Source organism: Pan paniscus, chromosome 1 (assembly GCF_029289425.2).
Source record: "Pan paniscus chromosome 1, NHGRI_mPanPan1-v2.0_pri, whole genome shotgun sequence".
Lineage (NCBI taxonomy): Eukaryota > Metazoa > Chordata > Mammalia > Primates > Hominidae > Pan > Pan paniscus.
This window is the reverse complement of record NC_073249.2, coordinates 141,026,831-141,049,991: the sequence shown is the minus strand read 5'-3', so window position 1 is coordinate 141,049,991 and position 23,161 is coordinate 141,026,831. Positions and strand designations below refer to the sequence as shown.

Genomic DNA, 23,161 nt, shown 5'->3' with positions numbered 1-23,161 from the left:
ATATATATATATATATATATATAACTGTGGACTACTTATCAGAAATACCAGCGGCCAAAAGAAAATGGCAAGTTATCTTTATAGTGCTGAATGAAAACAAAAAATCCCCCAAAAGACTCTGTCAACCTAAAATCTGATATCCGGTGAAAGTATACTTCAAAAGTAAAGGAAAAATAAAGACATTTTATAAACAAAAACTAAGAGAAATATGTACTATCAGACTTTACTACAAGAAATATAAAGGATGTTCTATAGGTTACAGGAAAATGACACCATTTGGAAACACAAATCTTCAGAAAGGAATGAATAACATCAGAAATGGCAAATATGTGGGTAAATGATAAACATTTTTTCCCCATTAAACATCTCTAAAGTATGTATTTCATTTACATCATGAAAATATTTTATTTATATTAAAGCAAAAATCATAACTTTGCAATGTGTAGTTTAAAATATATGTAGATGTAATACATAAAATAATTATAGCATAAAAAATATTAGTAAATGGACCTATATTGTTGGCAAGTTTCTTACACTTGTGTTAAGTATTTACATAAAATACTTATTTTGTGGCACTTCACAATAAAATAAAATACTTATTTTGTGTCCCTTGACCTAGAATAATCATGGAAAATTATGAGAAGAAATAGAGCTAAAAATCCAACAGACAGATTAAAATAGAATTCTCAAAATTATTCAATGCCAACAGAAGACATTGAACAATAACAATAAAAAGGACACAAAGAAAAACAGATCATTAAATGGGAGACCCAAATCTAACCACATCAATTACATATCAATAATTACATTAAATTGAAATTGAACAAATGCTCAAATTAAAAGGCAGAAATTGTCAGAATGAATAAAACACAAGGTCCAACTATAAGATATTCACTTTAAATATCAAGACACAGATAGGTTGAAAGTAAATTAAGGAACAAGATATGCCATGTAAGCAGCAAGCATAAGAAAGCTGGAGAAACTTTATGTGAGTATTAATATCAGATAACATATACTTCACAACAACTTTTTACCAGGAGTAAAAAGTATTACCAGAGATAAACAAGAATATTTTTTAACAAAAAAAGGATCAATTGATCAGGAAGACATAATAATTATAAATGTGAATAAACTTACAATAGAATTTAAAAATACATAAAGAAAAATTAGAATTAAAGGGAGAAATAGAGAAACACAAAAATTATAGTTGAAGAATTTTTACACCCATCTCACAAACTGATAGGCTATCTAGATTAAAAAAAACCTCAGTAACGTATGAGTTATGATAGTTTTTATATTATTTAGAGAACCTAAAATAGTGATCCAGGCCTTAACATCTTAATAACACAATGGATTGTGGTCTTTCTTCCTGATTTTCTTTTGAGTCAGATGTATGGGAGGCAAGTATTGTATAGGAAACAGTGTTGGTCCACGGACAAATATACTTTTATTAGTTATCTGGATTACCAGAGCACTATATGTTGCCAGTTTTCATTTAATTCCTGGCTTAAAATTATGAAAATTTAGAGATGGAGAGGGTCTTAGAGCTCTTATCCCAACCATTTTTTAAAATTCATTTTAAAAATAAAAAATATGTATTTTTAGAGATGGGGGTCTCACTACATTGCCCTAGCTGGTCTTGAACTCCCGGGCTCAAGAGATCCTTCTGCCTCTGCCTCCCAAAGTGCTGGGATTACAGGCATGAGCCACCATGCCCAGGCCTAACCAATTTAAACAAAGTTATATGGTTTTTAGGAGCATACACTAGACCAAAGGACAATCTGACCTCGAATTTATCTTTCTAATATACAGCACTGCCTGTTTGTTGATAGCGCATAAATGACTAAAAACACTAAGACTGTGCTGAAGGATCAAGTGAACCTTTGGGGCTTGTTTGGCTTTTTTCAGTTGACTTTTCCCAGCTTCTCCAAGATGTCAATCCAATCAAGGAGAAGGAGACAATGTAGGTATAGAGCTAAGTAAACCTCAACAACTATTATAAATTCATATTTAATGTCCAACCATGTCATACACTAAGGTAATTTAATTCTTCCAGGAGTCTATGAGACATGTTTGCCAGGTAAGGTTACAAACCAGGGTAAGGTTACAGAATGATTCTAGTATCTTTTATTTAATTGAGAAAGTCAAACATGAAATATCATGTTTATACAGGCATACATTGATGGGCTGAAAATGAAGGTAAAATTCTAGGGAAGGTCAACAATGAATGACCTATATTTTTACCTTTATTTTCAGCTCATCAATGAATACAAAATGAATAAGTAATTTTATTTCTCTGGGCCTCATTTTTTTTTAAATGAGAGGGATGAACTTGACCTCCAAACTTTTCCACTCACTGCAATGTATCAGCACTGTATAAAGTATATCAAAGTAGTCATAATCGATACAAACACCATTTATATCAATATAATAGAAACTCAGGTGATGAATATTAAAACTCAAGTAATATTCTTTGAGGATAACGTTAATCAATAATACAATGCCACACACAAGTTCTTTCCTAGACATAGTCATTTGTTTTCTGTCTTAGGTCTCTGGTATTTTAGGTTGGATCACTGTTAAATACAATGTTATTGTGGGAAACAGCGGGCAGGGGGCAGCAGATTTCAAAAAGGAACAAGCAAATGCAGTGACATTTACTACATAGACAATTATTAATACTGTAGCGGCTAAAACATTTTTATTCTATCCTTTTCTGTCTCCCGAGCTGCAATCTATTTATATTATCTATTTTTATAACTTTATATTATACATATATGTGTATATAACAAATCAAAATGTCATCATTAAAAATTAAAATTCTGAATGAAAGTAAAAATATCCATATACTTAAGCTTATGTGCTCACATACATGTACTATCTTATATGTCTATGTGTAAGTATGCATGTGTGGGTAAATCTTTAACATTTTTTTCCTCTTACTTAGTGATGATAACCATAGAACTTGTTGCCTGTCAGGGGAAAAAATGTATAATTCTGGTAAGATTTTTGATGGTAGGAAAATAACTAGTATTATAAAATATTAACAACTCTTAAGCAGTGCCATGGGAAGGCATGAAGACACACACAGCTCTATACTCCAAAGGCCTAAAAGGAATTCAAGTTGAGTTAAAAGAAAACTAGGCAAGAGGCCTGAAAAAAGTTAGTTATTATGTTAGCTTTATTAATGTCTCATTATATTTATATGTCACACCATTTTATTTTGAAATGGGTTTTACAGTAAAAGTAATTTATCATAACTAGAGTGAAGTAAAAGTAACAGTTATAACCACCAGTTATGGATAGGTACAACCCAGGCCCAGAATGGGTAAGCAACTTGCTCAAATAAAACAATGACCCAATGATTAAAGGAGAAAAAGAACTTATATTCTTTTAGTCCAACATACTGAATACTAAACAATAGTTGTATTAGAGAATAAAGCAGATAAAGGTAATCAGTTCATAATTTATACATATATCAAAATATCACATTATATACTGCAAGTATATATAATTTTTATGTCAAAAAATCCCCCAAACATTGTTTGAGCAGCCCCTCTCCCCCAAAAATGCAGATAAAAATTTTTCATAGCATGATTTTTTTAATTACTTACTGGTTTCCCTTGAAATCCTCTTTCTCCAGGGTTTCCAGTCTTACCCTACATGAGAAAGAAAATTCTTGAGTCAAGTAGTCCCCTCCAAAAAGATTAATCATACTAAGAAAAACAAAAAAGACTTAAAATGTTCATCTTTAATGTGAAATGTTTTATTACTTACAATAAGACCATGAGGCCCTCTTTCTCCTTGATCTCCTTTTTCACCCTAACAAAGTATCAAAGCCAGGTGAGTTAGTAAGAATGTGAATTATGGTCTTAGTATGCTAGCATATGCTAGCATACACTCACATACAAAAAAGACAGTAAGTATATAGTTCATTATTGAAAAGAAAACATCTCTGCCTGTGTAGTAAAAACTTTATGCGTTTCATACTTAGACAAAGAGAAAATTTAGAACCATACTTTTGTAGGGAAATATATTGTTTTTTAGACTAGTAGGACATATGATCTCAATAAAATTTAACTACATATGAAATGAGAAAAATCAATGATTACCTTGGCACCTTGTATACCTTGTTCCCCTAAGAGACCATCTGGTCCTCTTGATCCCTAGAGGTGAAAAAAATATCCTGTTGTTAATTTGAAATGTTCCTTTTTTTTTTTTCTTAACAGTTATGTGTCCTCACAGATGAAGATGTTGATTTTTTTTTTTTTTTTTTTTTTGAGATGGAGTCTCACTCTGTCGCCCAGGCTGGAGCGCAGTGGCACGTCTCGGCTCACTGCAAGCTCCGCCTCCCAGGTTCACGCCATTCTCCTGCCTCAGCCTCCCCCTGAGTAGCTGGGACTACAGGCGCTCGCCACCACGCCTGGCTAATTTTTTTGTATTTTTAGTACAGACGGGGTTTCACTGTGTTAGCCAGGATGGTCTTGATCTCCTGACCTCGTGATCCACCCGCCTCGGCCTCCCAAAGTGCTGGGATTACAGGCGTGAGCCACCGCCCACCGCGCGCGGCCAAGATGTTGATTTTATGCCCTGACAACAGAAAATAATACAGCTGGGTATATGGCTCAACCTATCTGCATGGGAGAATCAGCCCATGTTTTTAAGATTTAATGACAAATAATAAGTCAAATGAGCACAAAAATAGCTAACACAGTAGTTGAGGTGGTTATAATAAAGGTGTGTTATTTGGGTATTTTGTTCACTTTATAATTTACTCAGCAGCCAGCCAGAATTTGTTCTTAATCAACTCTAAATTAAAAGTGGCTGGATTTGTTTCTCTAAACAGTCTCCTTAAGTTTAATATTTTAAAATGGTGCTCTTCTCTTCACATTATTAGAAAATGATAGCAATGCAGGAACAGAAAACCAAACACCGCATTTTCTCACTTATAAGTGGGAGCTGAATGATGATAACACATGGACACATGGTGAGGAACAACACACACTGGGGCCTGTCAGGGGGCCTCGGGGGAGGGAGTGTATCAGGAAGAATAGCTAATGGATGCTGGGCTTTATACCTAAGTGATGGGATGATCTGCGCAGCAAACCACCATGTCACATGCTTACCTATGTAACAAACCTGCACCTCCTGTACACGTACCCCTGAACTTAAAATAAAAATTGAAGAAAAAAAAAGAAATAAAGTTTAGCTGGAATAAAAAAAGAAAGAAAGAAAGAAAGAAAATGAGTGCTGACTGCATTGTACCTGCTATGCAACTGCTTGTCAGGAATTACTGGGAGATGGCAGGGGCACAGAAAAGGTAGAGAAAATACTACTGAAAATATTCGTGTAAATTTAAAACTCCTCAGTGTTCATTCAATAATTAGTTGCAAAAAAGCCGTTGCAAAAGTCATTCTATAAGAAAATGACAGAATAGTCTTCCATTAAATTATAACTTTCTTTGGAAGATCTTAAAGTCCTTGTTCAGGGACTTGATTCAATTCTACAGACTCTAACTGAATACCTGTGGAAAAGGAATTATATTAAGTGTTACAGTGATTTATAATTGAGAGAAAGTTTCTCTACTATACAAATATACAAAAGACAATAATATACAGAGAGATAAGACATGCCAAGGACCAAAACAAGGATTCAAAGAGGGAGACAAACTTCACATTTGTAATGGGAAATAAAGATATTTTTAGCAGCTGGAGGTCAGGTTCTCATAGACTTATTCAAAATAGAAGAAACTCTACAATGAGGGATAGTATGTGAAAAAAATATAGAGGCATGAAAACAGATACTCAAAGAATAAAAAAGTAGTTTGTTTGGTTAGGCTATTGATTACATGTTGAGAAATATTAAGATGTAAGTGTGGAAAAGAAGACTGGGACTTATAAGGTGAAGGTCTGAAATTTACTTACAAATAATTTGGCAGAAAACTGATGCTAAAGATTTCTATACAGAACGGTGATATAAATCTCCCAGGACAACATACAGATTTGAAGGAGTCCTTTAGGCTTCAGAATCTTCTCTTGTATCCCATCTGAGATAAGCTTTGGTTTAGCTTTATATTATTAAAAGCTATTTACTATAATAGGACTCTCTTTTTGGGAACTCTTAGGGTAACTGCATTCCTTGATCCTCTGAGGCACATTCATGGATTTGGACAGAACACACACTTCATGGAGGATCTGTAGCTCCACTGATCCTGATAAAGCCATAGCTCCGGCCCTACAATTTCTAAGTCTATATTCAAGGTACTCCATAATCTATTCCCAACTTTCTTTCTGCTCTATTTTCCAATGAAGGACTGAAAAACTGAACTACAGTCTTACTGTGCAAGACCTTGAAGATCAAGTTGAGGAGCATGGACTTAATTTCATAGATCAGTATTTTTTAACATGTGTTATTCATTCAGCAGATGTATACCGAGTGCCTACTATAAGCCAGCATTGTTTTAGGTCCAGAGGACATGGTAGGGAGAAGAGACAAATCCCTGAATTCATAAACAAGCAAATGAGTACGTAAAACTAAATTATAAAATGAAAATATGTAGTTAAGTATAATGAAGAAAAACAAAGAACTAGAAAGTATCCAAGGTGGGGAGGACTATTTCAGATAGGGTGGCCTGAAAAGTCTCTCTAAAGTGACATGTGGGTAGACACCTAAAAGAGGTAAGATTGCAAGCTATACAAATAATTTGGGGAAGATCAGTGTAGCAGAAAAAACAGCAAGTGCAAAGTTCTGATGAGGGGTCATGCTTAGAATATTCAATAATTGAGTAACCGAAGATGAAAAAAGAACAGTGTTCAAAGGATGACTCAAGTTTTAAGCATGACGGTCCCTCAGGAATTTGCTCTAATAATCACCCTCAACCCTCAAGATGATCTTGAAATTTTAGCCGTCTCTATTGATTCTTTTTCTCTAGCACCTTCAATGCCTAATTCTTCTCTTTTTGCTCCAAAAGAAACACAGCTAATTTTTTTTTTGAGTAACAAAAGAAGAAGGCTGCAAGAGTGTGAAAAGGAATGAGTGGTCAACATTCTAAAATACTATAAAAAAAAAGTAAGGTCTAAATTGAAAATGTGTCCACTGGTAATTAATTGGGCCCTTAAAACTCCTTTACAACCTAGAATTACTATGTATTTCTTTGATATTTTATTACTGAGTAATTGGTAGAAGATAACAGCATCAATAGAAAACAAATTAGAAGTGTAGGTTTGCTTAGGGTGGAGAGGGAGGAGTGGTGGAAGATAAGGAATTTGACTCTAGATGATCAAGCCCAATGAAGTAGATATCTCCAAGGCTAGTGATAGAGAGTTAGAAAGTTAGAAGTCATTCTAAGTTTACGTGGTGGCAGCCATAAGCATTAAGCTTCAAAAGGCCCCTGGACACACAGTTGTATATTTAGAATTTTATTTAAAAAGATTGTTTGGTCCAAAGATAGAAAATACATTTCATTTCTTGGATAAAATCAGATTAAGTGGCTGCCTGATACACGTAGAAAAGGCTGCATCTAACTGGAGTAAGTCTCATAATTAATTGCCAGTTTCTTGTTTGGGCACAGAAATCACCTACTGCCATAGCTGAACTAGTCCAAATCCCACTTTTTAAGATGAAGAAACTGAAGTCTGTAGATGTTAGGTGAGTAGCCTGACTCCCACGATGTCTAACTGTACAAAGACTGAACGACTGTGCTTTATTAAGTTTATAATATTTTTTCAAATGTTAAAAAGAAATGAGGTTAATCCCGTCAGCAAGTGAATTCAGACTGGAAGAGAGGACCTGAAATTTAGAAGTTTACAAAACGAATATTAAACATTCACAAGTAAAGTGCTGATTGGTATTGCAAATCAAGGAACTCCCTCTAAAATTAAGGAATACATATAGTAATAATAACCACTCATTTTATGTTTTACATTTAAAAAATACTTTTACTACTCAAAGCAATCTAGAGATTCAGTGCAATCCCTATCAAAATACCAATGTCATTTTTCACAGAGATAGAAAAAAAATCCTAAGATTCATATGGAACACAAAAAAGAGGCTAAATAGCCAAAGTAATCCTAAGCAGAAAGAATAAAGCTGGAAGCACCACACTACATGACTTTAAAGTACACTACTGGGCTGGGTATGGTGGCTCATACCTGTAATCCAACATTTTGGGAAGCTGAGGAGGGAGGATCACTTGAGCCCAGGAGTTCAAGATCAGCCTGGGTAAGATGGCAAGACCCTGTCTCTACAAAAAATTTAAAAATTAGCCAGGCATGGTGGAATATGCCTGTAGAACCAGCTACTTGGGAGGTTGAGGCAGTGGGATCATGTGAGCCCAGGAATTTGAGGCAGCAATGTGATATGATCACGTCACTGCACTCCAGCCTGGGTAACAGAGTGACACCCCATCTTTAAAAGATAAAATAAAATAAAATATACTACAAAACTATAGTTACCAAAACAGCATGGTACTAGTATAAAAACAGACACATAGACAAATAGAACAGAAAAGAGAGCCCAGAAATAAATCTACACATTTATAGCCAGCTGATTTTTGACAAAGGTGCCAAGAGCACACAATGGGGAATGGATGGCCTCTTCAATAAATGATGTTAGGAAAACTGTATATCCAGATGCAGAAGAATTAAACCCTTATTTAGCACCATATAAAAAATTCAACCCAAAATGGATTAAAGACTTAAATATGAAGACTCGGAACTATAAAACTTCCAGAAGAAAAAGGGGAAAAGCTCCATGACATTGGTCTGGGCAATAATTTTTGGGTTAAAACCTCAAAAGCACAGGAAACAAAACCAAAAATAGACAAATGGGACTATGGTAAACAAAAAAGCTTCCCTACAACATAAGAAACAATCAACAGCGTGAAGAGACAACCTGTTGAATGAGAGAACATATTTGCAAACTATTCATCTGACAAGGAACTATATATCCAGAATACACAAGGAACTCAAACAACTCAGTAGTTAAAAAATAATTCTATTAAAAATTGGGGAAGGGACGTGAGCAGACATTTCTTAAAAGACAAACAAATGGCCAACAGACACATGAAAAAATGCTCAACATCACTAATTATCAGGAAAATGGAAATCAAAACCACAATAAGATATCATCATATCACAGGAAGAATGACTATTATTAAAAAGATAAAAATCAATAGCTATTGGCCAGGATGCACAGCAAAGGGAACTCTTATATGCTGTTGGTGAGAATGTGAATTATTACTAATTCCATAGCCACTATGGAAAAGAGTATGGAGATTTCTCATAAAACTAAAAATGGAGCCTGGGTGTGGTGGCTCATGCCTGTAACCCCAGCACTTTGGGAGGCCAAGGCGGGTGGGATCACCTGAGGTCAGGAGTTTGAGACCAGCCTGGCCAACATGGTGAAACCCCATCTCTACTAAAAATATAAAATTAGCTGGGCATGGTGGCTGAGTAGCCTGTAATCCCAGCTACTCAGGAGTCTGAGACAGGAGAATTGCTTGAACCTGGGAGGCACAGGTTGCAGTGAGCCGAGATCATGCCACTGCATTCCAGCCTGGGCAACAGGGTGAGACAACAGGATGAGACTCCGTCTCAAAAAAAAAAAAAAAAAAAAAAAAAAAAAAAAAAAAAAAGAACTACCATACAATCCAGGAATCCCACTACTGGGTATTTATCCAAAGGAAAATAAATCACATACCGAAGGGACTTTTGCACCTATGTTTATTGCAGCACTATTCACAATAGCAAAGATATGGAATCAACTAAGTGTCCTTCAATGGACAAATCGATAAATAAAGTGTGGTATATGTACACAATGGAATAATTTGTAGGAACATGGATGGAACTGGAGGTCATTATATTAAGTGAAATAACCCAGGCACAGAAAGACAAATGCCGCATGTTCTCACTTGAAGGAATGAAGGACATACCATCCCAAAATATGTCATGAAAACACTGGAGAAATTGTAGTTTCCGAAAGGGTGAGCTGATCTGTCTCCTTCTGCATGCAGCAAGCAATAAAGATCCCTCTGGGAGGGCTACCTTCTCCATACCAGTATGAGAAAATAGCCCTTATCACCAGAGACTTACAATTGAAGGCTGCAATGGACCTGAATAAACACACTTTAATGAAGTAACTCATATCTTCCACCTGTTTTACACCCCCTCGCCAATATATCTTTTAGTGACTTCCCTAGAAATGTTTACCACTTAGGCTAGATTTTCTTTGTCCTGTCACTTTTTCTCACATTTATCACTCTTTGTCTAAGAAGTATAAAAGCATCTTGTTTGGGGCACTTCAGACTTCACTCTCTTGTAAAGATCCCCATACACACACACAACTAATATAATTTGTAACTTGTCTCTTGTTAATCTGCCTGGTGTCAATCTGGTTTCCAGATCCTGCTGAAGAGCCCACTGAGGGCTAAAATGGGGGCTGGAGGTGATCTCTGGCTGCCCTGCACACTCATATGTGGGAGCTAAAAAAGTTCATTTCATGGAGGTAGAGAGTAGGACGATAGATACCAAAGGCTGGGAAGGGTGTATGGATGGGAGAGGGAGATAAAGGGAGGTTAGTGGGTACAAACATGCAATGAAATAGAAATAAGTTCTTTTGTTCAATAACAGAGTACGGTGACTATAGTTAGCAATAATTTATTGTATATTTCAAAATAACCAGACGAGTGGACTTGAAATGTTCCCAACACATAGAAATGATAAATGCTAAAGGTAATGAATGAAATACCCTAAATACCCTGACTTGCTTACTATTCATTCTATGCATGTAACAAAATATCACACCCACCCCATAAATACGTACAAATATGTATCAATAAAAAAGAATGCTTCCTTAAAAAAACCCATTACTTAGAAAAATACTTTCACTTTATTATTTCATTTTATAAGTCAAGACAACACAGGGAATGAAGAAAGAGAAGTTCTGTGCCCACAGTGATGATAACCACATTTAGTTTAAAAAACAACCTGAAGGTGTAAGTAATGCAGTTATATTAATTAAAGGTAATAAAGCCTAAAGTTGCTAGTTAAGAGTTTAAGGCTGGCAGAAGAACTCTAGGAAAGCTTGGTACTCTCTCTGTTTAAAGCAAGAGTAAGCTAATTAACTGAAAGCTTAGCTTTATCAACATCTTTAAATTTCACGCTGATATTGGTTATAGAAGTTATCCCATGGGTTACTGTATATGTCTGCTTTGACTTCTAAGACAAAATAAGCTTTACGACAGGCTGTAAGAAAGGCAAATAGCATTATAATAGGCACCTAAATTTGGCATAGTTATATATTAAAATAACCGTTTAAAAATATCTCATGGATATTCTCTTAGAGTAACTATGCTGGCTAAAGAGAAAATCTAATATTTACATTCTTAGGAAAATTAAAGTTGGCTGCACTGAGCTGTATTAGTAAGTTCTCATAGCAGAAATAAAAATTTGATAGCTTAGCTACATAAACTAAGCATGTTTTATAAAATAAATACTGCTTGAATTATGGGCAATAACTAAATTCATAAATGATCAATTTACAGAACCACTACTTCGTATGATGTTAACATTACTCATGTGCCTAACTAATTAGGCCTAGCAGTCTTTTCTGGCTCTTGATTTACACAGCTGAAACAAAACGTTCTATTAAACAAAAACTAACATTATCAGTGATTTTAAGGAAAAAAATATTTTGATTCTATTCTTGTTATAAACTATTTCAGGAGAAGAAACCACAGAGGAGCTCTGCCTTATCATTTGGAGTGCTTCAGGTATTGAATCTAGCTTTGAATCTAAATGCGAAAATTGAGGACTGCTTCCCCCTATATGGTAAGCATTTCCTTGAAAGGGACAAATTTCAGAATTTCTATAGGCAGATCAATTTTACTTCCTCCATAGAAAACCTTAAAACATTACATATTTTTAATAGAGTTATTTTAATCTTTCCCTCCCATTTAAATCTTAAGCAGCATAGTCTGAATAAAAATGCTCAGTTGTATGCCTCTATACTGCCCCTCTAGAGAAAGAGTGCAAACTTAAACATGTCTCATGATCCTTGCCAATTCATAATCAAGAAAAAAGATGAGGTTAACTTTGCTCTGTGTCATCTCTCCTGTTTGGGTAGCTGGACACAGAGGCGTATAATGGAGTAATACCAAGGGATCAGTTGCCTAGTTCTGAAGAGTTCCATGTGCAGCTGATGTTGTGCTGATTTCTAGTGACCCAAGAGGCTAAACCACTATCTTTCTGGTACTGAATTAGAGAATCTGCTAGCTTATATTGTCTACACAAGGGACATGATTTTGTATATTATACTAATTAGCTTTGGTATGTTAAATTATTTCATTTTATTTAATTATTCTTCAGCTAAACATGCAGGTAGAAACAAAGCTTAGAGTATGTAGGATAAATAATAATACTTTAAAGTTTATGCCATGTTTCTCATCTAAGAATCTCTATAAGAATGATATTTTTAGTCAATCCTGTTATCTTTTTCAGCTATATGAAAGGCAGGGTTACTTATTTCTTGAGATGGTAGGACATTATTATTTGTTTGGGGTTTTCCTGTCCTTTGGAAAAATTTCAATACTGCATGGTACTTCAAAAGCCATTAGACTGTAAAATCTATGCAGTTTAGATGTAAGAGATAATTAAGTCTAGAATCCTCCATGGTATTAATAGTGTTTGACAGGTTGCAGGGAATCAGTAAATGTTAGATAGCTGGAAGGTGGATGGATGGGCAGGAGAGAAGCAGATAGTAAGCAGACTCTTTGGAGTAGTCCTACCCTTCATGATGGTCATATGGCCATATGTTAACAGCGTCAATCACAGTCAGAACAGCAAGAGAGTATAACTACCAGTTCCATAATGAAAATTCTCTGTGCGGTCTCTGTGCAAATGTACTTAGGGCAGAGCTTCCCTCCAACATACTATGACACATATTTTCCACGAAGAGATTACAGGTATGCTGAAAATAGTGCCCTCCTCAGCCTTTGGGGTGGCAAGGAAAGGCCAGACACAGGAATCTGCAGCTAGGTCCCCTTTTCATTTATCTCTGTAGGCTGGACCAATATTCTCATTTTTTGTGGGTGAAAAACACTGGGAAGAATGGGTCTAGAGTATTGGGATTACAGCCCTAGTGGGGAATGGATTGAAGAGAGAAGAGAGTAAAAATAGGAATATATCAGTGGCTACCAGAAGGTAACTTCCCAATGCTATTTTCTTTCTCAAATATTCTGGTCTTCGGTATGTTTTTTGTATGCCCAATGTCCATTGTTTACCTAAAATAGTAGTTCAGTAAAGAAGGCTCTCTCTCTCTCTCTCTCCCTCTTTTAAAGCCCTTGTTTCTAAACAAATCTTCCTTGTTTGGATACTGGGTAAAAATTTTAAAAATGATGAGGAGCCATTTCGGGAGAGAATCAGTAAAATGTATTTGAAGGATGTGAGGAAAATAGATCCTTGGGGAGGTAGGAATTGATGACAAAGTGACAAATCAGGAAACAGTAATAGGATCATGGTGAAGTTAGAAAACTGCAGAACAAACGAACTTTCCATATGACTTAATGAGACAGCACAAAGTGGTTTAGGAAAAGACTGTGCTTAGATACACAGCTTGTGCCTAAAGACTCAAATTACTTAATTAACAAAAGGAACAAGTAAGTATTTCTTCTTTTTTTCATCTGTCACAAATTGGTTGAACTTTCCCATTATGACTAATACAAAGTTGAATAAACACATTTGACCTAACTAAATATTGAATGCTGGCAGGGTACTAACCACTAAATGGCAGTTTGGGTACAAATCATCTATCATCATTTTTTATTTTATTTTAAATCTCATTTGGGCTAATATATTAGAGATGTGACCATAGAGTATAAATCTGTAACCCAGGAAGGAAAATAGTTTTTCAGAAAAGAAACATTAATAAAGGCAAATCTGCTCTCTTTCTTCAAGCTTCACCGAAAACACAGGATATGACTTTAAAGTCATTACTTCAAACTGGGAATTCATTAACAATTTTCTCCCATTTGCCAACTGGAAAACTGCAAGGTCTTTTTTTTTTTTTTTTTTTTTTTTTTTTTTACCATGGTTAGGTAGAGGATATTTTTAGAATTTTAAAATATTTTCTTCATAAGCTCTAAAACTTAAATCAAAGTAAGGTCAAGGCGTAACACAGAATCCTTAAAGCCCACATATCCAAATTAATTTAAAAAATACTCCCTGATATTCCATATGGTATTGAATAGCATGGGCTTTGGAGTCAGACACACTAAGGTTTGAATACTGGTTGTGCCATTTCTGTGTGTCTATAGAGGCCATATACTTAAACTTTGAGAGTCCTGGTTCCCTCAACTATAATAGCTAAGATATAATATTTCTCTCTTGGGTGGTTTTGAGTATTGAGATAATATATGAAAGAGTGCCTGGCATGTGACAGGCATGCAATAAATAGTGGCTCTTATTTCTTTAAAAAGGATTTAATGTTTAAGATACAACTTAAAGAGATGAAGATTTGTTATTTAATTCTGTATACATAATTATTAGACAATGATGATTATAACTTTGATTTACAATTAATAAGCTCTTATTCATCTTGTGTATCTTTGTTCCACTTCTTATTGCGTCATGATGTTATTTTTCCTTGTTATGTAAGTCTGTAGAGAAATAATTCATTTAAAGATCGTCACATTAACCATTCTCTCAAAGAATGGAGTTGGAGGTTGGGAATAAGAAACAAGAATTCTATATGAGTTAGTGACACATGTAAAAATTAAAATGGAAAAATGTGATTTTATAACTACAAAAGATTATGAGTTGTATTTCAATTAACATAGGGCATTCATCTAATATAATGAAAACAGAAAAAACCTGACAAGATCTAAGCAGAATTCTAGAAGGTATGATGCTATTTTTGTTGCACATTTTCCACTATTTATGAAGTAATTTTGGGGGGGTTAATGTACTTTTTTCCTTAGATTACTTACTCTTTGTCCTTTAGGACCTTGACTCCCAGGTGGTCCTCTTGCCCCCACATGACCCTATATGTTGTAAATTTAAAAGTCAGTTGTAGAATTTACAAGAATACTATCAGAATAATAGCCATAATCTTTCTTATAACATATATCCTTCTCCCAGGACATTTTTACAATTGATTAGTCTTCCTTAAAAATATGCTTTAATCACACTGCCCTCTACCAATACTCTGCTTTTGAAATATTCTACTATTTGGACAAATTTAATGTCTGGGTGTTTACACCCTGAACAAAAAATGGAGAAGCTTTTAGTATTCACTGACCAAGTCGTTTTCAGAAGGAACACATATGGAGTGATGGAGGAAGGAGATATCCATTGAGCTAGACAGACCGGTCTAATCTGCCTGGCCCATCAAAAAAGCAATGGCTATCATGGTAATATTTCTTTACTATTATTCTAGATATTTATGCCAATCCCATCACATAAAAATAGTTTTTTTGTTATAAAAATGCCACAAAATGTTCCAAATTACTATGCTATAAAAATAGCCTGCAATGGAGATTAAGTTGCTATGTATTATTAAGTCAATTATAATGAATTATTTTTATAGCTATAGTCTTTAATTAAGACTCAACTGGAAAACAAAATTTATTTATCTATTAACCCAAGGTAGATAAAAATGAAGTAAACTTTAGTATTTCAAATTTATTTATTATTTTATGTGACTAAAGATATTAGTAACTGTTCTTGAGACTACTCTTCCTAATTTTAAAAGCCAACAACATATTTGCAAATATACTAGAAAATTGGGCTTATTTTTAAAACAGAAGCTTCACAAATAATAAAAGTCTTCACTGATAAGAAAATTTCTGCTCAGGGGATCCTAAAGGCCGATCTTGTTCATATTTTAAGTTCACAATAGCTGTCAGATTCTGATAAGCAAAATTAATTTAGGGGAAACATTTCATCATCTTTTTGTAAACAAATGGAATATTTTCAATACTACAATTTTTGTTTAATAAATACATATTTTTATGAATTTTATCTGGTTGTGATAATATTTACAAATTTCTGAGAAAAATATGTTGAAGCTTACACTTGTAATTTATTTATCCAATTGGTCTCACTTCTAATCTTAATAATCCTGTTTCCTTATATGTGGTTATTCAAAAGAAACTTCAAAGCATTTTAGTTTAGGTTGCAGAACTGAAACTGATTGTATACCAAGTAGAGGTGAGGCAGTTCAAGATATCATGACAAATTCAAGAGTGTTTTGTATAGTTGGGAGAGAAGCAGTCTCCACTAGTTTACACATGACTTACTTTGAATAAAAACCAACAATAAAGCATAACAATTTATGAGTTTAAATTAAAATAAACATTCTGGAAGGAATCATAAAGTCTTTCCTGTACTTACAGGTAATCCCAATGGACCGATAGGTCCTGGAACCCCAGGAGGACCTGGATATCCCTATAATTTAAGGAAAATATAAAAGAAGTAAAATATTCATGACTTTAAATTATTTTCATTGAAGACAAGCCAGTAAATTATAAACAATAATAAAAAGGGATAATTTGACACAATGTTTCTTTTGTAACCAAGATATGAAAGGCCACAGGAAATATTCTGCAGATAGACCATAGAAATAAAAAAAATTTTTATGTAGTTTTATTTACATAGAAACTATATATCCATTTATTAGAAGGTTTTTGCCTAGAGAAGAAAATTGCTAGCCAGAATCACATACTACAGCCTATTTATAAGAGAACATTCATTTCATTTTTCTGAAGATCATGTTATCTTATCCATGGATATATGTTGTGTTATATAGGTTATGAGACTATATCCTTTTCGGAGAGGTCCAGGAGCTCTCTAATTAAGTAATGTAAATGTGTACAAATATTCTAGCATTTCAAACTTTAGAAGGACCACACACTTTATGGTATTAACACTGATTCAAAAAATGCGTTAGGAGGTAATGATTCTTGAAGTTGATTAGTCTTACAGGCATGCTAAATTTCCTAGCTGACAGCAACTGGAAATTGCATAGCTTAAAAAACAAAACAAAACAAAACACTTATAGGACTTTTCTGATAATATAGAAGTTAGTTAAAATCAATTTGTAGACAGTATTATGTGCCACCAGATCCATCGCAAGGTATTTTCTGTATGGAATATCCTTTTATTGATAATAATTATTCACTCCAGTTCCTGCCATACTTAGAAAACTATTTAGTAAGTTAAAAAGATGCAACCCAAATATAAAATTTGTCAGCTATTTCCTATATTAAAAGTGTAAGAGAATAAGATGAATTCTGGATTCTAAGCTCTCATATGTCAAAAAACTACATCATGACCACAAACTCATGGAAGAATGGCAATGCTGATATGTGTCATATCAACAATAGGCTGTAGAAGAATAAGTAGAACTCTAATTTTAAAAGGTGAAAGATTTATACAATCCGAAGAGAAATCACAGTATGTAGAATTCTAATTGAATTTTCTTCTTTATCTTTTTAAGCAAATGTGGTGGTCAAATTCCTCTCCTAAAACTAGAATCATTTGACTAAGCCATCTCATTTACATGCTTTTGAGTACCTTAGTATCACATAGCATTCTGGGAGATAAACCATTTAAAAATAAAATTCTACGGGAAATTTAACATTTTTTACTCAGTTAAATTCCAGCCCAGGCAATTCCATCTCTGGAATGACTTGCTTTTATTGCATTCTTTGGAAACATATTTTTCAAATCACTGAGCTCTTACCATAACACCTTTTTCTCCCTGGGGACCTAGTGGGCCTGGACTTCCACGTTCTCCCTTTTAAGAGAACAAAGAAAAAAGAGTAACATAGAGGCATATTAATTAGTCATGACTGAGCTAAGCCTAGAAAGAAAAACTGTCAGCCAGAATCATGTCTTACATGCATACATCATTCTTATTTCCAATAATTTTTAAATTTACAAATTTGGCACTTTATCTTAAAATTATTAGACTTTTAATAAAATAAAATTATCTTAAGATGTTTTTTGGAGAAAAATATTAAAGGCCTTATTAAAATGAAGAAAATAGAAATTATGGATAAACAAGACTTAAAAGTGAGCACACATCATATGTTAAAGTTTTGTAAGAAATGCTTACTATTTTATGAGACATACAAAATATGAGAATAGTGAAAGTATAAAAGCATATTAAAATGTAACAAATCTGTGTAACCATTTAAGAAAATTTTATTTTATAGTCTGCCTACCACAATTAAGTGCCATAAGAAATAAGTCTGGAAGATCATGATAATTAAATCTGTCATAGCAGCTTAAAAAGACTAAACTGATTCACATTAAAATTCTCAAGAGTATCAACATTTTAGTATAGAAGATTTAACTCAGCACAGAAATAACTAATTGGGTGAAAAAAATTATAATGCAAAATTTTTTAACTGCACTCATTCTGTTACATTGTTAGTAAAAAATCAATAAGTATATATTAAGTATGTGGCATTTAAGTAATTGAGAATGTAGTACATGAGAGTTAGAAGAGATATTTAAAAAACTTAACTTAGATTCTACCCTCAGTAACTGCAGACACTGCAGACATGATATTAACAGAGATGAAACAACCAGAGAGTAAGTAAATTTTGACTATGTGGTACTATTCTAAGTCCAAGAAGTGAAGAAATTAGGAAGGATGAGAAGAGTCTGTGGACTTCATAGAGGAGATGGGAATTCAGCTGAGTCCAACAGTTTGGTTTTGAAAAAACAGAGGGAAGGAGAGAGGATATTTTAGTTCAAGAAAATAGTAAGAATGGAAATAGGAACAAGCTCAAGCACAAGATGGGGAGAGAGAAAGGTAAAATGGTAACTTATTCTTCTTTTTCAAAAACTGCTTTCTTTCAAGCCTCTCATAGGAGGCTTGCTCTCATGAAGTCGATTTACATAATATTTTCTAGTCAGAAATCTAGACTGTTCCATCTTTTCTCTTCAGATCACATCTTTATAATCAAAAGGGTACTCTGCCCTTTAAAAATTAGAAACCTACATGCTGTTAGCTATATTTCAATATATTTAAGATATTCAGTATAGGTAATGTGCTAAAGTTATAAGTGATTTCTAATTAACATAAAAGATCATATGAAAGTCTGCCTTTTGAATTTAGCCTAGATTTCTTCCTATAAAACAAAATAATTCTTAAAAAATTACCTTTTCGCCAATGCTTCCAGTCATCCCAACTTCTCCAGGTAAGCCAACAGGTCCCTTTTAGGAAAAAAAAATAACAGAAAATACACACATATTGTATTGCTATTGCAGTGCCTGGGTCTTAAATCACCTGTAATCACTATGTTTCTTTCTAACTTATCCTAAATGTTATCTTGGAGTAAAATTCCTCCTCGTATAGCTATGCAGTCTGTGACTTCATATCAGAATTAATTTATTCAGTCAGTCAACAAAAATATATCAGTGCCTAAAATATAACAGGCACTACGCTGGGAGGCAATGAGTTTCAAATCCACAGTCGCTGTCTATGTGGAACTGACATTCTACTAGATTTTATAAAACCCCTGACGTTTTCATACCTGTTTGATGTGGATATATTCGTTTAAGAAATCATTTCTGTAACTACCTTTTTTGAAAGCCCCTCAATACACAAGCGGACAGAACATGCCTATCATTCATTCATCCACTCAAGAAATATTTGGTGCCTACTCTGTGCCAGGCACTGTGATGGTTGCTAAGATTTCATTACTGAGGAAGACAAATCTAGACCCTGCCCTCTTGAGGCAAAAAGTCTCATAACAGGGAGACAAAAGTAACTAAATTAAAAGTTAAATAATTATAAATTCTGACATAAGCTCATAAAGGAAACAATAATATTGCTGAAGAGGAGAATAAAAGAGAAGACCTATTTTAGCACAGATGGTCAGGGAAGACTGAGGCCTGACATTTAATATGAAATCTGAATAATAATAAGAGGCCAGCCAGCCAAAGAAGGGAGGAAGAATATTCTAGGTAGAGTAAATAGCTTGAGTAAGGAATGAATTTGATTTGCTAGAAGATGTTAAAGAAGGTAATCAGTTACACCATTTCAGAGTGAACACGTCTCAGGGTTTTTCCATCTTTGTCTTTACGGATTCTCAATTATTTCTCCTTCAAACAGTACAGAAAGCAAAAAGAATAACACAGAACAAGCTTGACAAGAACATAATCTCTTTCTTGTCTTAAATCATAAGCAGTTACTTTCTACTTTTATTTAAAGACAAATGAAACTATTTTCAATAGCTACCATGCAAAGACCTTGCTTAGATAGATTCTCATACGATAGTATACATTAGCATACAGAAAGCATTGACTCATGAAAAATGACTTGTCATTTATCTAATGCATTGAGCATGATTTTACCCTTACAGATCTCTATCTATCTAATGATCCCATATATATATAACATATATTAAGTGTTTTCTATGTGCCTGATTTAATCTTCACAACCAGCAGATATAGTAGTATTATCATGATTCCCCTTTGACAGATGAGGCAGATGAATTAAACAGTTTGCTGACGCAGATGAGGTTAAATGGTATGGATGAGTTTAAGTGGCTATTGAGCACTTGAAATGTGGTTAGTGCAAATTGACACATACTGTAAATGTAAAAGACACCAGATTTTGAAGACTTATCATAGAAAGAATGTAAAATAGCTAACTAATGATTGCTTACATCGATTACGTATTAAAATGATACTGATTTGATATATTGGTGTAAATGAAATATTACTAAAATCAGTTCACCTCTTTCTTTTTATCTTTTTTAATGTGGCTACTAGAAAATCTAAAATTATATATGTGGCTTATAATTTTGACTTGCATTGTATGTCTATTGGACAGCCCTGATGTATACTTTTAGGCACTATGCTAATATTATTGCTTAAATCTAGTTGGAAGTGATTTAATAATTTGTTTCTGTGGTTTTTAAGTGTAAGAGACTGAACACTTTCATTCTGAGACAATCTATTATCAATGTTCATGCGCATGGAATTCACTGGTCTCACTGTGTTCTCCACCATTCTGAGACAGCTGGTTTGATAAAACGGTGAAATGGCATTTTTAAGACTCAGTTACAAGGCCAGCTAGGTGACAATACTTTGCAGGGTTGGGGCGAGACTTTCCAGAAGGCTATATATGCTCTGAATCAGTGTCCAATATATGGTGCTGTTTCTCCTATAACTAGGATTTTGGGGGCCAGGAATCAAGGGGTGGAAATGGGAGTGGTACTACTCACTATTACCCCTAGTCATCCACTAGAAATTTTTTTGTTTCTGCTCATGCTCTGCTGGACTAAAGGTCTTAGTTTCAGAGGGAGGAATGCTTCCACCAGGAGACACAATGATGATTCCACTGAACTAGAAGTTAAGACTGCCATCTGGCCACTTTGGGCTTCTTATGCCCCTGAATCAACAGGCAAAGAAGGGAGTTACTGTGTTGGCTATGTTGCTTAATTCTGCCTTCCATAGGGAAATGGGACCTTCACAATGGAGGTAAGGAAGAGTGTGAATAAAATACAGGAGATCCCTTAGGGTACGTCTTAATATCACCATGCTCTGTGATTAAGGTCAATGGAAAATTACAACAACCAGTTCAGGCAGGACTACTTACTAGTGACCCAAATTCTTCTGGAATGAAGGTTTGGGTCACCCCATGTCTTAGTCCATCCAGGCTACTATAACAAAAATATTATAGGCTGGGTGACTTTAACAACAAATATTTATTTCCCACAGTGTTGGAGGCTTAGAAGTCTAAGATCAAGGCACCAGTAGATTCAGTATCTAGTGAGGGCCTGCTCCCTGGTTCATAGATGGCAGAGCCCTCATGACCTAATCATCTCCCAAGGTCTACAACACCTCATACCTTACATTGGTCATTAGAATTTCAACATATGAATTTTGCAGAGGATAAAAACATTCAGTTCATAATACCCCACCAGGTACAGATCTCAACTAGCTGAGGTGCTTGCTGATGGCAAACGGAATAAAGAATGGGTAGCGGAGAAGGTAGTTTTAAATACTAGCTATGGCCATGTGACCAGTTACAGAAATGAAGACTATAATTGTCATGAGTATTTCATCGTTATTTTGTCATGAATATGTGTGTGTGTGTGTGTGTGTGTGTGTGTGTGCAGCAAATATCTTTGGTTCTTTTCTTCTCATTTCTTTTTTTCTTTTCTTTTTTTTTTTTTTTCTTGAGATGGAGTCTCACTCTGTCACCCAGCTTGGAGTACAATGGTGCGATCCTGGCTCACAGCAACCTCTGCCTCCTGGCTTCAAGCGATTCTCCTGCCTCAGCCTCCTGAATGGCTGGGATTACAGGCGTGCATCACCATGCCTGATTAAATTTGGTATTTTCAGTAGAGACAGGGTTTCACCATTTTGGACAGGCTGGTCTTGAACTCTTGACCTCAAGTGATCTGCCCACCTTGGCCTCCCAAAGTATTGGGATTACAGGTGCAAGCCACACTGCTCCTGCCCTCTCATTTCTTTATCATATAACATAAGACGTATTGACCTTATAACAGTATCTAAGTATGGTTAATTTTACATCATAGTATTTAAGTTACAGGTTATAAAGGAGAAGAGTAAACATCACTCAAGGACTTTACATCCTCTTCTGGAAATGAGGTTAATGAGTTTTTGGTTACATGCAGGATAATGATATCATGTTAGGCAGAATTATGATCTTATTATTGTCTTTATTTGAAGGTTAAGTATGGTTTAAAGAGATGCATTTGGGGGTCAACTTGACAATGGGGAGGGCTGTCATGGTTAATTTTATGTGTCAAGGTCACTGGGTTACAGAGTGCTCAGATATTTGGCTAAACATTATTTCTGAGTGTATGTTGTTTCTAGGTGAGATTAACATTTAAATAGGTAAACTGACTAAAGCAGATTGCCTTTCCCAATGTGGGTGGGCACTGTCCAATCTGTTGAGGATCTGAATAAAACAAAAAGGCAAAGGAAAGGAAACTTTTCTCTCCATCTGACTGCTTAGGCTGGGACATTAGTCTTCTCCTGCCTTTGAACTAGGACAGCATTGACTCCTAGTTCTCAGGCCTTTGGACTTGGAGTAGAATTTAAATAATCAGTGCTGTAGGTCTCAGGCCTGTGGACTCTGATAGAACTTACACTGTCAATTCTTGTGGTTATCA

General features: G+C 34.6%; 1 protein-coding gene across 3 annotated transcripts in view; it reads right to left on the bottom strand.

Moving 5' to 3' along the window:
* Positions 1–23,161, bottom strand: part of COL24A1 (collagen type XXIV alpha 1 chain) — a 404,401-nt gene that overhangs the window by 150,949 nt on the left and 230,291 nt on the right. For all 3 annotated transcript variants that reach the window (XM_003805298.6, XM_034934180.3, XM_055116591.2), the window contains 7 exons: positions 19,170–19,223; positions 17,740–17,793; positions 16,389–16,442; positions 14,984–15,037; positions 4,113–4,166; positions 3,778–3,822; positions 3,615–3,659 (listed from right to left, as the gene is read on the bottom strand). In XM_003805298.6, the coding sequence (XP_003805346.4) occupies positions 3,615–3,659; positions 3,778–3,822; positions 4,113–4,166; positions 14,984–15,037; positions 16,389–16,442; positions 17,740–17,793; positions 19,170–19,223 (360 nt within the window). The remainder of the gene's footprint in view (positions 1–3,614; positions 3,660–3,777; positions 3,823–4,112; positions 4,167–14,983; positions 15,038–16,388; positions 16,443–17,739; positions 17,794–19,169; positions 19,224–23,161) is intronic.